The sequence below is a fragment of the Physella acuta genome, unplaced genomic scaffold, assembly GCF_028476545.2.
Source record: "Physella acuta isolate Inbredline_101_S28 unplaced genomic scaffold, ASM2847654v3 ptg001005l, whole genome shotgun sequence".
NCBI classification, from domain to species: Eukaryota; Metazoa; Mollusca; class Gastropoda; family Physidae; genus Physella; species Physella acuta.
In genome coordinates this window covers 55602-70528 of record NW_026732522.1, presented here as the reverse complement: position 1 = coordinate 70528, position 14927 = coordinate 55602, and the positions used below count along the sequence as shown (strand labels likewise).

Sequence of the window (14927 nt, the reverse complement as noted above, 5' to 3'; positions counted from 1 at the left end):
TGTCAAAAAGGTAATTTGTGGGGGAAATGTTCTTTATTAAATATTGTGAGAACAAATTCAATTGGTAGCAACTTTTATTACTTCTTTACAGACCCCACTGAGTCAACCAATCATGTGTCAATTACACTCTTCAATCAGACTTCACTAGCCTTGATTTTTAACCTAACACAACAACCATAAATATACATTTAATGATATTGACAAAATGATTATGAAATTCCTATTACAAAAGAAATGCTCATATCTTAGTACAGCAGCAAAATAAAATGCTTTGTAAAATATATACAGCTCCGAGTAATATTTGTGTACCTAAAGTAATCCTTTTCTATGGTACACAGAAAAAATAATGAAATATACAAAGTCACTATCTATCCAAGGTAGACTTTTAGTGTACTCTTGTTTATCTAAAGTCTTCAGCTGCAAACATACCCTGCAATAAACAAAATTCTTATTTAACCCTGCAAGTTTTTTTAGTCATGCAGACAAAACCACACCAAAACAAAAAGGAATGTCTAAATTGTTTTAAAAAATGGGAAATAAATATAATATATATAATTTATGCACATTTATAAAGGGCTGGAAACTCACAAAATGTACCATACAGATACAACATAAAATAATGCAGGAATATCCAACTATCATGCCCTGAGTTATGCATAATTGGTTCCTTAGTGCATTCTTTTTTTACCTTAGCTCTTCGTAAAATGGAATCTTTTGATGGATCATATGGGGAATCTTTACTTGGGATTTCAAGAACTGAAGGTATTGGAAGATCATGACTGTCTATTACATGTCGAATCATTTCAGCCACCTTGTGAAAAAAATAAATTTAAAAAAAAAAATAAGAGTGAGATAATTGATAAATGTTCAGAATAATTAATTATTTGAAAATATATGCTTATTACATTCTGATTTATCAATATGATCCCGATGTCATCTCTCTTCAAATAGCTACGGAATGTTTCTTCAATCTCACCAATACTTGTATCTGAAATAAAATTATATGATTAATGAACAACGCAATTATAACAACTCACAGGCACAAAATAAGTATGTTTCAGGTTTCTGAGAATTAGATACTTTTACTATCAGAGCAATACAGTATCATTACAGGTTTTTGAAAAAATCTACCAGAGATAATTTAGATATTGGTTCAGCCTTGCAACTAACAAAAGCAACAATAACTATTAATAATATTTCTAGAGTCAATAGCCTACCCACTTTTGTCAACAACCATGAAGTTTGCATTCCTGTTTTTATTCATCTCACCAACACCACCCAGTACAAAACCAATACATGTGTCCTGAAATATTGAAACATACAAATGGTAATTCTGATAATTAAAACTTGTGGTAACATACACTTGATTAAATTCAACTATACCATAATAAAGGATTGTACTGGTTTATCAGAGATGGCTATGAATAGGATAAGGACACAATGTTGCTAATTGTTAAAGTACAGGATAAACTATAGGCCTAGCTATCCTTGATCCATAAAGCAATTAAATCACAGAATCTAAGAAACAATAGATATAGGGGCCTATTCAGAGCTATACAAAAATATCAGCTATTCAGTTTTAACAAAACTAAAGAAAACAATAAATATACAGAAAATACTCTGAAAAAAAAAAAAACCAACACAGGATGATAAATGAATAGAGAATCAGAACCAACCAGATTTATTAAATTATGCTACACAAAACCCTATAATCATGTAGAATTTATGAAAGGATGACACAAAGCTAATGGTTAGATAATAGGTCATCTGGAAAGAATTCGAACAACAGGAGTGAAAGGCGAACAACAGGAGTGAAAGGCAGTATATAACCAAATCGGACTTAAAGAGGCAATGACCTAAACTAGAGGCAGGCCTACATTTACGTAGATAGACAGATGTGTCTGTAGACAGACCTACAGCAGTTTAGAATTTACTTATTTAGACATTGAAGAATAAAACAGCAGAAGCCTGAGTGCAAACAAACTAAAAATAACTTACAAGCCCTTCTCCGTGTCCCTATCAGAACAGCTGTAGACAGTAGGCCTACAGGTTAAAATAAGTTAGAGCAGGATGTAGGTAGAGCTTATAGTGATGATTGGCTAAGAGACTGGTAGAGCACATTCCCAATTTTACAAAAATATTCGAATAAAATAAACCCACAAAAAAAAAACCATTAGGCCTACAAAACTAAAAAAAAAAACAAATCTTTCTCTCTTGACTAAACACTTGACTTGATCTTCAGATCTCATCTTGATGATCTTGCAATCATTCTAATTCTTGCTTGAGTTGAGTGTTGGACTGTTAGTGTATGCATGTCATACACAGTAAGTCCATAAGCTTCATTTCTGATCAAATATTGCTTTTCAGAAAGTGCTTACAAGGCGACATCTAGATTTACAAATAGATCTAAATCCAACGTACGTACCTCATCACCGATCACAGCAATTAGTTTTCCTCTTGCAGCGGCGAGAGCCATTTTGATCACAGACTGTTTCTAAAGTAAATCATATGATTTGTTTGTTTCCGGTTTGGACAGATTTCCTAAAAGACGGATGTCAGATTGAAATAGTCCATGATATAATTAATGCAGCTTTCTCGGCATTTAAAACTGTCATTCATTAAGGAAAATTTTATAATAAATATTTCAAAATATATTATGTTTAAAATTTTATTTTATTTGAAAACTGGGCTCTATATTAAATATGTGTGGACCTATTTCAATTTTTAAATAACCTGGTCAAATTAAAACACATCTTAATATATTGTTCTGTTTCAAGCCCTCGTGAACGTGGCTTCTAAAACAAGGTTGTGACATAAACAAAATATCTCATGTTCTTTACATGAAATCATTTCATTTACATAATTTCTGAATTAATTACATACTTTACTGGCAAATCTGTCAAGGACAACAAGAGTGACGAGTAACTTACATAAAGGGATGCTACTCTCACTTATTGGTACCCACTTCCCGTTTCTTTTCTCTGTAATAGTCTGTATATTTGTTATAATAGTAGATTTCTACTAGTTAAGTCTAGATCTAGATAATAAATGATTTGGGCTGAATAAATTATTAACAAAAACAATAAAATAATAATAAAAAATTTAAAAATAATACACTATGTTAGCAACTATCGTTTAGAATTTCCTTACGGAGAATCGTTTCGCTTTTCGATAGGGAGAATTAACTGGCTGATTATTGAAAATAAGATCAAGAGTTGAAGAGAAAGATTCACCAAAAGAGCCAAAGATGAGAGGTGATTTCAAATTTTGAATTGAGATCTAATCTAGACTCTAAATCTAGATCTAAACTAGAGAATAAGAGATCTATACTAGATCTAGTCTAGATTTAGTTAGAAATTTTAGAAATCTAGTTCCATTTTTCATGAGTTTGGGTTCTGAAAAAAAAAGACAAATAATCTTATTAGTCTTATTCTATTATAATTATTCTATGTCTACTATTGTCTGCATAATACATTCATTTATGGCCTAATAATAATACATAGATCTATTATTTATTAATATTATTATTTATTACCCACATAAAGTTTTTTTTTTAAAAGTCACTGTGAACCCTGAGCTAAATGAAAATGAATGAATTGACAAGACCTACAGTAACAGTTGTGTGGTCTGCTTCAAAACCAAAGTTTGGTGACAAACTTAATGATATTTAATTTCTTTTTTCAGAATGGAGTGAACAAAAACAATAAGAAAGGATTATTTTAAATCTAAATCAGCTGAAGTGACCTTTCATTACACTTCATTTCTCTAACATCTTTGTGTACCATATCATAATGCCATTGATTGAAGGGCTTGGAGATGAAGTGACTATTGTTTTGGGTATTTTCCTGCTTGGTGTTATACTAATGTTGGCATGGATTTCGACTCACACTTCTGACATCTTCCATCTTCGTGAAGTAGGAGTTATTGTCGTAGAGTTAAGTCAACGAAGAAGTAGAACTCAAATTCAAGCTGTAACTGATAATGTTACCTCTGAAGAAAATAACACAATAAACTCAAGTGAAGTAACATCAGCCGAAGATGTGAGTCACAGTGATGAGGCTGGACCTTCATCTAGTGATATTAATGATTTACTTGTGAGGGAAGTGGAGGCCCAAAAGGAAACAACAGAGAATGGAACAGGTTCTGATCCACCAGTTGTAGGGGCTAGTGACCAAAAAAAAGACTGTGTTACACAACCAACAAATGGTAATATTGAATCAAAGTCTTCAGCATCACTTCATTCTGATGTAGTCACAGAAAAAACTGACACTGAAGAAGTGTTAGCGTCCGCATCTGTAATTGTAGAAGAAAACAAAGGATTCTCTCATTCACTGGCTGAGGAGCATCCAACAGAAGAGGAAATCAGACGAAGAAGGGTGGAGTATTTTCAAACATCTCATATAGCCACATCAAGAAACTTCTCACCTCCACAAGAGGACAGTGCTGATTCTAATTCAGAAACAGGCAAACAGTCTGAACATTTAAATTGTGCTGCAACACCGCCATGTTCTTCTGGTGACAAGGAACATTCAGCAGATAATCAACAAATTGTACAAGAAACAACTATACCATCACAGTCAACTGCAGATACAAGAAGTAATTTATCACCCTCTGTTGCTGATTCCAATGAAGAACAGGAAAACGCTATATCAAGGATTCGTGTCAAACTTAAGTACATGAATGAAACTCAAAGACTTGTGTATGCAAACCCTTTTGATACTATTGGAGATTTTCGAAGGTGTATATTTTAATTTTTTAAATATTACATTGATTGAACTTAGTACATGATAAAATTGCATGACTTAGACTTAGTGGCAGAATATGTGAATGGTACTACAATCTTAGAATAACAAAATAGTATAATTGAGTATGTGATACAATCGTAGAACAACATAATAGCATCATTGTTTGATAAAATTTTAGAACAACAGAATAGCAGGATTGTGATAATCTTAAAAGTTTCTTCTCATGTCTTTAGTGGCAGTCAGTGAAGGAAACTAGCCCTTAGTCTCTGCTTCATGATTCATCTAGTATTGAATGGGCTAGAAATATGCTACAAAAGCACAGATAATAAATATTCTTGCTTTTTGTTTCTCAACTTTAGTTGCCTCAGCTATCCTGTACCGTAAAATTTTAGAACACACTTAAAATTGATAAACATTTTTGTACAGCAATACATAACTAAGAATACTGTTAAAAATGTTACATTATTTCCTCTTAATAACAAATTCATATTATTTTGCATTCAACTTTTTATTTCCTCCTGAATTTGTTTAACTAAATTTTATTTTCTACGAATGACACAACAGGACACACTTTCAACCAGAGCTGCAAGACAACAAGTGGGTTCGTTTTATTTACAACGGCCAGGACCTGCGTGATGACACACGGACATTGCAGGCTTGCAATGTGAATGACAACTGCACCATGCACTGCCTGATCACTGCCCAGTCTCAAGCCACTGCCCCGTCAGGTCATGGGCATGAGGATGATGAAGATAGCATCATGGGGGTGATGATGTACCCGCTATTCACAGCCATACTTTTATTAGTTTGGTACTTCAGGTTCACTTACAGGTTAGTCAAATAGTTTTCAGTTTTGATTTTTCATTCGTTCTTTAAAAACAAAATTTGTAAATATTTCAGAACATTAAGTTTAAGAACAAAAAAATAATTAATTGAAACTACCAATATTTTCACTACCTAAAAGTAATTTTTTTTTATCGCAGTGTAAACTGATTAACATTTGATTATTTGATATTAAAGTCTGATTTACTAGAAATCGCTGTTTAAAAAAAATAATACTAATTATTAAAGTACAATACAAATACAAACAGTGAATCAGTGACTTTGTGTTTTATTTATTGTTTTTAACTATATTTTCATGCCATCACATTACATTTTACCAGCTTGGTCTCCATTTTTTCAGACAATATTTCAGTGCTATGAGTACAGTCTGCCTAATTGGAATTACTTTCTTACTGGCTCTCAGCTATATTTCATCTTTACGAACAGCTGATCGTAGAAATGGTCAGCAGGCTACTCAACAGGCCTCAACAAATAGAAACACCCAGAACCACCCACACTCTGATTGACCTGATCTTATAAGCATAGCTTTAAACTTAGTAAAAAAAAATTTTAAATACTAGAAAACAAAACAGTAACAAGTAAAACTATAAATAATAGTTAGAGACAGTTATTAAGTTCCTATAATAAATTTTTCTAAACTAATTGTTCAGGTCATTCTGTTTATTCACCTACTTGAATTTATCAAGTAAAATCCATATATTAGTATTGTGATAAGTATTTCAAAAAAATTCATTATAATTCACAACATATCTAAAGTGCCTCATAATTAAGTTATTCCATAGTTTAATTTAAAGTTTTGATTTTGTTTTCAAATAGTTTTTTTCAATATTTTGGACAAAATCTGTTTGTTCAAATATGATTATTAGTAGAATAATATTCTAGGTTAAGAATATCTTTGTTTAAAATCTCTAGAAGCTTTTATAACGTTTAGCAAGTTACACTTGCCGGGAGTGTTTTAACTTCTAGCTTTATGCTATTTGCTACTAGCAATTGTAGTGACAGATTTTTCTAAATATTACATTGAAAAGTTGAAAAAAAAGACTAAACAAAACAAAAAAAATAATAAAAGATGGGATAAACATTTTATGTAAGTTTCCTCTCTTTTGCAACAGTGAGTAACTATCATGTGATTTTGTACAGAAATTGATTTTTAAATATACTTTTTATTGGTGGTAGGATTTTTAAAAACTGAATACAAGTATTTCATTGGGATAAGGTTCTTAAGAGAAATAAGTAAAAGTAGGGTGTTTGTGATTTATTTATAAAACATTTAATATAATTGAAATGTTTCATATATAATAACAGCATATTTTAAAAAAATTAAATAAGACAGATAACAATTATTGATAACTAATAATTATTATATTTAGATAAGTACCAAAAAAACTATGTGTTCAAAATTAAAGATGATGTGCACAGTGTCAATCAGCTGCTATATTCATAGTGGAGATTTTCAAATAACATTTGTTGTGATAATTTCATTTATTTATTTTGTAATCTAGTTAGAACTTTATTAAAATATCAAATTTTCAAAAGCTATGAAACTTGTTTGTTTGGGAAAAACTTATAGTCATTACAATTAAGTTGTTAAAAGCACCTTTCTTTTTAGAGATTAAACAGAAACAAACAAGAGAAACTTTTTTTATTTAATAAGATTATGTTTTGTTCCACTTTGATATGTATAAGATGATTTTTTTTTGGTTGTTTAATTAAATTAAATGTTTCTATAGCTGTTTATTGAACACTGCTATTTGGTTTCTTGTTTCTTACTCTAACTACAAGAAAAAACTCTAAGTCAGATTTTTGTTAAATATTATAATGTTCTGGTTGAATTGTATTTATTATATTGATTTAATATAAAAGATTTTGCTTTTTATTTCATATTCTTTTTTATTTGTTTTAATGTCAATTTGCATTCATTATTTGTTGTTATTTGTTTGAGTAAATAATCTCATGATGAAACTAGGCAAGAAAGATAAACTACAAGTAAAATTAATTTTTAAGGTAATTTCATAATGTCTCAGTAAACCTCATGATATAACTTTAAGATGAAGCTGCTTAAAAAAATATTTCTGAATACTATTTTTCTATATTTGAAACAAAATTAGTTCTATAACTTGAATGTACATTAAGCTTAGTTAAGGTAAAAGCTTAGGGTTAGATTAATCTCGTCTGCTTTTTAAAATTGTCTTGTTGTCATCGGTAAGGAATATTTGTACTAAGTGGAAATATAGTGAAACGCCATTGAAATAGTTTTTTAAAATAACCAGTTCACCCTAGACTGATTTGTATAATTAGATTTTATTCATATAACTAAACCTGGCTGTGAGTTCACTTAGATAATCCAGTAGATTAAAAATGTCCTATAGTTTTTTTTTAGTACTGTTGTATCCTATTATTTGATATTTCAGAATTGATAATTTCTATAAGTTTCAAAATTGTACATTTGATTGCTTTCGAATTCTAATTCTCTTATGCTTTTAGAATTTTATTTGAAAATTTGTGCATCACCGGTTAAAATATATTAAAATGTTATTAAACACATTATACAATGAGCTAAAACAGATAATCTTTAACAATTAATAGTGGTAATTAGCAATTGAAAAAAAAAAGGGAATGCATTCAGTTTATTTTTTAATTAAGTATTACGTAAACTTTTATTAGTCAGAAATCTATCGCATCAAATTTAGTAGACCTTAAAATTAAAGTGTTCACAATAACATGTTTGGCAAGTGTATTAAGATAATTTTTTTTTGTTAACTTTTTGTTTTTCACAATAAAGTATCATAATACTTTAGCATTATTTGTGATCGAAACATGTACATAATTAAATATTTTAAAGCCCATGGTTGTTACACAAGCATTTCAATATCGGGGCTCTAAATATAATCAGACAAAGAGTTGTATTTAAATGACACCCAACTATTTTAACTTAATCTTCAAAAATTTTTTTCAAAGATTAGTGTAAGAAATAAAATATTGACTACATTGACATTAATATTTTGTCACTATTGCATAATGATGCATAATTTTAAAACCGGAATAATAACAATAATACTCAGAGCTAGGAATTACAGAGGAAATACTTTAGCAGAGCTGAATAATGATTGATCTTTAAAATGTAACATTTACATTATAGTTATGCTACATCTACAGGTATTATATCCTCAGAGGCGTAGGTAGTAGGGGAGCAGAGGGAGCAGGCGCTCCCCCAAGAACAAAAAATAAAGTTAAAGCTGCTCCTTTTTCATAAATTTATTTAATAAGTAATTAGAAGTAAAAGAAAACATAGATGTATATTTTGATGATAAAGTAAAAAGTTGTCTTCATGTTATAATCTTGCTGCTCCCCCTGCTCCGAAAACTCAGCTACCCCATTTTGTCTCCAAAAAATTTAAATGTCTTTCTATTGCAAATACTTCTACCATGCTGGAGCACATCATTGAGGAATACAATATTTCATCGCATGCTGTATTACTCCTGTTGTATTGTTTGATGAATTACCCTTAATAATTGCAGACTTCTGTGATTTTCTTTGAAGGTTAATTAAAAAACTAGGATCTCCTGTGTTAGTTTCTAATTTATATTTTCAAACTATTGTTCATAATTTATGATAATTGAAGAATAAAATTTTTAGTCTTAATACTTGTATTGATTAAAAAGGTGTTTTCTTTACTGTATATTGTGTTGCTTGAGTGTTGCAGTATTAATTTCAAGAAATAAAGAAAAGTTCTATTTAAAAAGTTTATACATAGAAATGTTCATTTTACTGACATGGCAATGCTGTCTTGGACTTCCAACAATATATATATATATATATATATATATATATTCACACACACACATATATACTTATATATATACACATCAAGACACTAGTGTTAAAGTATAAAATACAAAAAGTATTCCTTTTTACAAATAAAATTTTTTTTTTTAACTGATTTAACTAATACAAATTTTAAGGTCACTTTGCACATTAATTTAATTATGCTTTCTGCATAATTACTAATGACTTGCCACAACATTAGACTTCTAGTATTGAATTCACCATTTTGTGCAAAATCCACCAAAAGTATCTTGGTAAATATTATTACACAACAATTTATTTCATCAATAGCTTAATATAAAATGTTACGGAAAACAAAATCTTAAACCTTGTGAAAATTTTACAAAAGTGGAGTCTAGTTCTGGGGAAGCAAGTTGCTAAAGAGTTAATTTTTATATCAGTAGGTGATGACCTTTTTTTGGGAATGGGCTCTACACACCGGGCATGTATTTCTTAGGTCAGCCATGGCCAGCTCCTCCAGTGTTCTCAGACAGGTGGTGTGAAACACATGGGTACATGACAAGAGTACAGTGCTCCTTGCTCTTGTGGCCATCATCTTTGTCGAGCTGGCCAAGGGGTTAGGTTTAAATGGAACAGATTCCCTAGAATGTTCCACGGCTGTCTGGCCTTTAAAATCTGGCAGTGCTTGTCTGCTGAGTTTTTCAAGCAGTTTCTTGTCCGTGTTTTTTCTCTTGTTTTCTGCCCCTGCTGTTGAGTATTTTGGTGCTGGTTGGTCCTTCTTGAATCCTAAAGGGACATCACTGCTGTTGGAACTCTTGTCATCAGTGCTGGTTAGGTGTAAGTCACTAGCCAGCTGGAGCTCTGTTAGGCAAATAGGACAGTCCACCTCTCCTCTCAACACAGCCTAGCAACAAATAAAACATAGGGTTCTCAAAGAATAAAACAACAACGCGATGGTTAACTACTGAGAAGTTGACTAAAAATGTAAAATGTGTTTCACTAAACTATCAGCATAAATTCTTTGCAATATTGAACACACTTTATGCCTACAACATTTTAAAAAAAAACCTAAACTATATTATGTGCTTTTTGTAAATCCTTTACAGTACTGTCCTGCACTATTTTTTTTCTAAACATATCACCAATTTAATAATGGGCATTCACATTTTCATAAAAATTTTTTTAGAAACCTACAAAATTTCTGATATAAACATCTATTAATGTTTAAATTTTGTCTCATTCTTAAGTTTCTATAGCACTTTTTCATATTTAAAAAAATCACTGACTATACAAATTTTAAATTGGTGATATTTCTTCATATAAAAATCAGTGACTACATGTTAAATTGGCGATTAATTGGGTGGTATTTGTGTTGAAGAGTAAAAGATTGTTTCCAAAATGTTTGAATTAATAAATCCTTCTAACCTTGAGTTGAATAGCTTCCCAATCTTCAGCTGAAATTTCATTATGTACAGCATCCCACTGACTAAAGATGTCCCTACTTAGCTGAACACTAGCATCAATTTCCCTCATGAATTCTGCCATGTTGACATCAATGGATTTTATCATGCGGTCAACTATTGCTGTAAGCTGCCAATAATAATAAAAATTTTAAAAAGGATAAGTTTAAAGCTTTACCTTAAGAAAAAAAATAGCTGTAAGAAACAAAAAAAAAACATCAAAAAGTTTATTTAAAAGTTTATTTATTTATATAAAAAAATTTTCTAAATTATTTTTTTATCAATATATGCTAGATAAGCCTATAAGTTTGGAAATATTAAGAAAAACAATGTTATAACACCTTTTCTTCATAGAATTTTTTACGTAGTTTAGGATCTTTTGGAGGGACAGTCTGTCTCAGCTGCTTGTACCAGCATCTAACAACATACCCTCTCCACCAAGACTGAATTCTGCAGCAGATACATTGAATGTCACATATGTTAAAAACATACATATATATTTTCAGAAAATAAAAAAAAAATACTAATTTATAAAAAGTAAATTCAAACATGAAATGAGTCGTCTAATGATGTATATGGTAGTTATTATTACAAAACTTTTAAAACTAAATGTGTTACAGAGCATATTCAAACTAATTAAATGCTGCATACTTTGTTGCACATCTGTGTTTATGAAGCCTTGCACCTTCATGTATAACTCTTGTTTGGTACTGTTCATGTCTGCACATAGGGCAAGTTTTTTTTCCAGTAAATCTTTCAAAAGCTTGAAGACAGGCCTACAGAAGAAATTTATTTTATAAAACAATAACTATACTTAATATACATGTTGACAATCTCACTGTACAAGTACAACAGACGTTCCAACCCATATTTTCCATCAGCATATAACAATGGATTTAAAGTACAAACAGTAAAAGAAAAATAGGTGACAGAAATTTAGCTAAACACTCTGTGTAAAATTAATCTTGTTGGAAGAACCTATAGTCTGTGCTTATTAAAATGTAAACCACATGATATCTGCAAGATATAGTCATGGCTTTACCTCAGGTAACTGAAAATGTACTAGCCCTGTGTTAAATAGCAATACTTAATCCAAATTCTAACCTCCACGCTGTGAAATAGGACAGAAATACTTGCTCCTGAAGGCCAAAATATACTCACCCTGTGAAATACATGGGTACAGGACAGCAACACTTGCTACTGAAGGCCAAAATCTACTCACCCTGTGAAATACATGGGTACAGGACAGCAATACTTGCTCCTGAAGGCCAAAATCTACTCACCCTTTGAGATACAAGGTTGCAGGACAGAAATACTTGCTCCTGAAGGCCAAAATCTACTCACCATGTGAGATACAAGGTTGCAGGACAGCAGTACTTGCTCCTGAATGCCAAAATCTACTTACCCTGTGAAATACATGGGTGCAGGACAGCAACACTTGCTCCTGAATGCCAAAATCTACTCACCATGTGAGATACAAGGTTGCAGGACAGCAGTACTTGCTCCTGAATGCCAAAATCTACTTACCCTGTGAAATACATGGGTGCAGGACAGCAACACTTGCTCCTGAAGGCCAAAATCTTCCTTACAAATCACACAAGGCTCTTTGGAATCATCTCGTTCATTAGATTTGGCCTTGACATGAGTCCACTCTTGTTCTGATAACAACTGCTTTGGTGCATTGACCAACCCAAATTTTTGTGCTAAAATAAAAAAAAAAAAACAGGAATGACTTGTCATTTCAATTTATCAATTAATTTGCTTTAATATCTAAAATATATTCTACAAAAATGCAGTTACCCAATGTGAGTGGTGGGGGCTTCTCATCTAACACATATTCCCTTTCTTTCTTGTCGTCATTTCTTCTTTTTATTCCTACTAGCAAGGGAGAGCATTATATAATTATCCGTTAGTAAATGCTGTCTGATAAAATTCTAGCTTAAACCAAAGTAAAATAAATCTATCAATTTATAACACAGTTTTAAATCACCTTTGCTTCTACCAGTATCAACAACTGGTTTCACCTCTCGTTTTTGTTTAGCCCTGGCAGCTGGACCCAAGCCAATCTGTTTTGGTCCACAGTATGAACCCAGTGATAATGTTCGAGACAGATGATCTTGAAGAGCAACTGCAGTCAAAACTACACTTGATACATCTTGAGCCTATACATTTCAATTTTGAAAACAATCATTTTTACATTTTTTATTTCTCTGTTAAAAAATAATTTTCCAATTGACTGTTTATAAGCCATAAGCCTTTGTTGAAAGGAACTTAAATCAACCGTTTTAAGATTAGAATAAGCAAGATATATTAATGCCTTTAACTTTTTGAAGTAAAGTGAAAAATCTGTATGCATTGTAAAAAAAAACAACAACCAAGCACAGAATCTTTGGCATAAATGTTAAGTTTGTTTTAGTATAAGGGCTAGAACAGTAGTGCTTAACCTTTTTGAGGTACCAAACCTCACCAGATGCATTTGCACATTCACTGAACCCTACTTAATGGAAAAAATAAGATATAGAATAGTATTTTTTTCAAATTCAAAACATAGGTAGGCTATTTATGTTACTGGTGCACACAATGAACAGTGCATCAACATTACTGTGCTCAAAGAACAAAATCATTAAAATATAATTTTCACACAAAAATAGAAACATATTGAATAATTAATGCAAATCAGAGTGACTTCTTATGTTGGCTTTCAGGCACCATTCAGAAATGTGTGTCTTCAACTTGAATTTAGTGAGCATTATGTTCATGTATTTTCCATCTCCATGCAACTCAAGGAAGAGTTATGTTAGTTTTGTTGGTGCTAGACTAGAACTGTTCAAATCACTCTGGCACAGTTTATTACTATGACGTGCTGTCATATTTGAACTGTAATAGGCCACAGTCCCTAGTTCTATTGTCCAAACTGACAAAATCTGATAACAAATCATGAGTTGGGTGTGTGTCTAGACCTCCACCGAACCCACAAAACTGACTCACACTGAACCTCTAGGGTTCAATTTGATCCAGGTTAAGAACCCTGCCTAGAAAAATTGAGGCATTGGTTGAGGCATTTGTTTATAAAAGGTAACACACACACACATAAAACCTGCAACAAATAAACTGGCTTCATTATCATAGCAACAGGTCTATTAAATTTTGGGCCCTAGCCCTAATATATTACTATACTTATACTATACTTATTATACTATATTCTATGACTACTAAGTACTAATAGATCTAGTACTACTTACATTAGTACTTACATTAACATTAGACTGTGTTACAGTAGAGTAATTTACCTAGTTAACTTACTTACTACTAACATTGTTTCATATTTCAATTTCATATTGTTTGTAAGTCTTACAAATGAAATCAGAAATATCATTGAAATATATAGGGCCTAATACCTAATAAGTTTCATAAGTTTTTGTTTTACTTTTAAGTAAGACTCAAAGTCAAAGACTTACGTGGACTTTCTTCTTAGATAAATGTACAGTAGGTTTTTTCGACATTATATTGACGATTCAGGCTTTATTTAATTTTAAGCGATGGATATCTAAATCTAGATTCTAGTAATCTATTCTATCTAGTACTCTAGATCTCACGTTCTAAACTCTAAAGTACTCTAAACTCTCTATAACCTACTTGTAGACTACAAGTCTAAAGCGTCCTAAACAACGAAATCTAAAGTAGCGCAATGAAGATGTTGCAGATTTAGCAGTATAGAATATTACATAGGTCTAGCGCGCTCTACTCCTAATCTAGTTCTAGATTTTAGAGACCTATCATAGTAACTTAGTTAAGATCTAGATTAGTTTCTAGATCTAGATCTTAGATAAAAATAGATAGATCTAGATCTAGATCTAGATATTTTGAGAAATGGATCTAATAGGTATTCTAATACCTATTTTTAGGTATTCTAATACCTATTTTACTTGTATTAAAACCATATTCCACCTTTCTCGCAGTCACATTACTTACATTTTACTTTAACACTTTACTGACTAGCTTCGACCAATTTTACCTTAAAATGCCTTAAAAGACCAGACTAAAGATCTAGATTATAGAATAGATGCTGATCTACCTACTCAACAACCGGGCC

The 14927-nt window shown here is 31.2% G+C and overlaps 3 protein-coding genes across 4 annotated transcripts; 1 reads left to right on the top strand and 2 right to left on the bottom strand.

Moving 5' to 3' along the window:
• Positions 1–14: 14 nt before the first annotated feature.
• LOC131954492 (V-type proton ATPase subunit F-like) lies at positions 15–2559 on the bottom strand. The gene is made up of 5 exons (XM_059318220.1): positions 2426–2559; positions 1222–1303; positions 906–988; positions 689–811; positions 15–430 (listed from the first exon to the last, which is right to left on the bottom strand). The coding sequence occupies exons 1-5, from the start codon at positions 2474–2476 to the stop codon at positions 401–403; spliced, it is 369 nt and encodes a 122-aa protein (XP_059174203.1). The 5' UTR covers positions 2477–2559; the 3' UTR covers positions 15–400.
• Positions 2560–2959: 400 nt separating this feature from the next.
• Positions 2960–9245, top strand: LOC131954490 (uncharacterized). The gene is made up of 4 exons (XM_059318217.1): positions 2960–3254; positions 3685–4738; positions 5310–5576; positions 5929–9245. Exons 2-4 carry the CDS (start codon positions 3792–3794, stop codon positions 6092–6094), a joined length of 1380 nt encoding a protein of 459 aa, XP_059174200.1. The 5' UTR covers positions 2960–3254; positions 3685–3791; the 3' UTR covers positions 6095–9245.
• A 458-nt stretch (positions 9246–9703) lies between these two features.
• Positions 9704–14442, bottom strand: LOC131954495 (RING finger protein 32-like). 2 transcript variants are annotated; one of them, XM_059318223.1, is made up of 8 exons: positions 14293–14442; positions 12825–12996; positions 12635–12712; positions 12362–12537; positions 11486–11610; positions 11176–11284; positions 10800–10964; positions 9704–10278 (listed from the first exon to the last, which is right to left on the bottom strand). In XM_059318223.1, exons 1-8 carry the CDS (start codon positions 14335–14337, stop codon positions 9811–9813), a joined length of 1338 nt encoding a protein of 445 aa, XP_059174206.1. In that variant the 5' UTR covers positions 14338–14442; the 3' UTR covers positions 9704–9810. The 2 variants fall into 2 exon arrangements, with proteins under 2 accessions (XP_059174206.1, XP_059174207.1); XM_059318224.1 differs by having other exon boundaries at positions 12635–12709.
• Between the last annotated feature and the right edge of the window lie 485 nt (positions 14443–14927).

Excerpts from the sequence above, each read along its gene's own strand:
- LOC131954495 (XM_059318223.1), bottom strand. The coding sequence starts at position 14,337 with ATGTCGAAAAAACCTACTGTACATTTATCTAAGAAGAAAGTCCAC. Across the intron at positions 12,713-12,824 it reads TGATACTGGTAGAAGCAAAG|TAGGAATAAAAAGAAGAAAT; the intron begins GTGATTTAAAAC and ends CTCCCTTGCTAG. Across the intron at positions 10,279-10,799 it reads GGGAAGCTATTCAACTCAAG|GCTGTGTTGAGAGGAGAGGT; the intron begins GTTAGAAGGATT and ends ATTTGTTGCTAG.
- LOC131954490 (XM_059318217.1), top strand. The coding sequence starts at position 3,792 with ATGCCATTGATTGAAGGGCTTGGAGATGAAGTGACTATTGTTTTGGGT. Across the intron at positions 4,739-5,309 it reads ACTATTGGAGATTTTCGAAG|GACACACTTTCAACCAGAGC; the intron begins GTGTATATTTTA and ends ATGACACAACAG. Across the intron at positions 5,577-5,928 it reads TACTTCAGGTTCACTTACAG|ACAATATTTCAGTGCTATGA; the intron begins GTTAGTCAAATA and ends CCATTTTTTCAG.
- LOC131954492 (XM_059318220.1), bottom strand. The coding sequence starts at position 2,476 with ATGGCTCTCGCCGCTGCAAGAGGAAAACTAATTGCTGTGATCGGTGAT. Across the intron at positions 1,304-2,425 it reads TTGCTGTGATCGGTGATGAG|GACACATGTATTGGTTTTGT; the intron begins GTACGTACGTTG and ends TCAATATTTCAG. Across the intron at positions 431-688 it reads CCATTTTACGAAGAGCTAAG|GGTATGTTTGCAGCTGAAGA; the intron begins GTAAAAAAAGAA and ends TGTTTATTGCAG.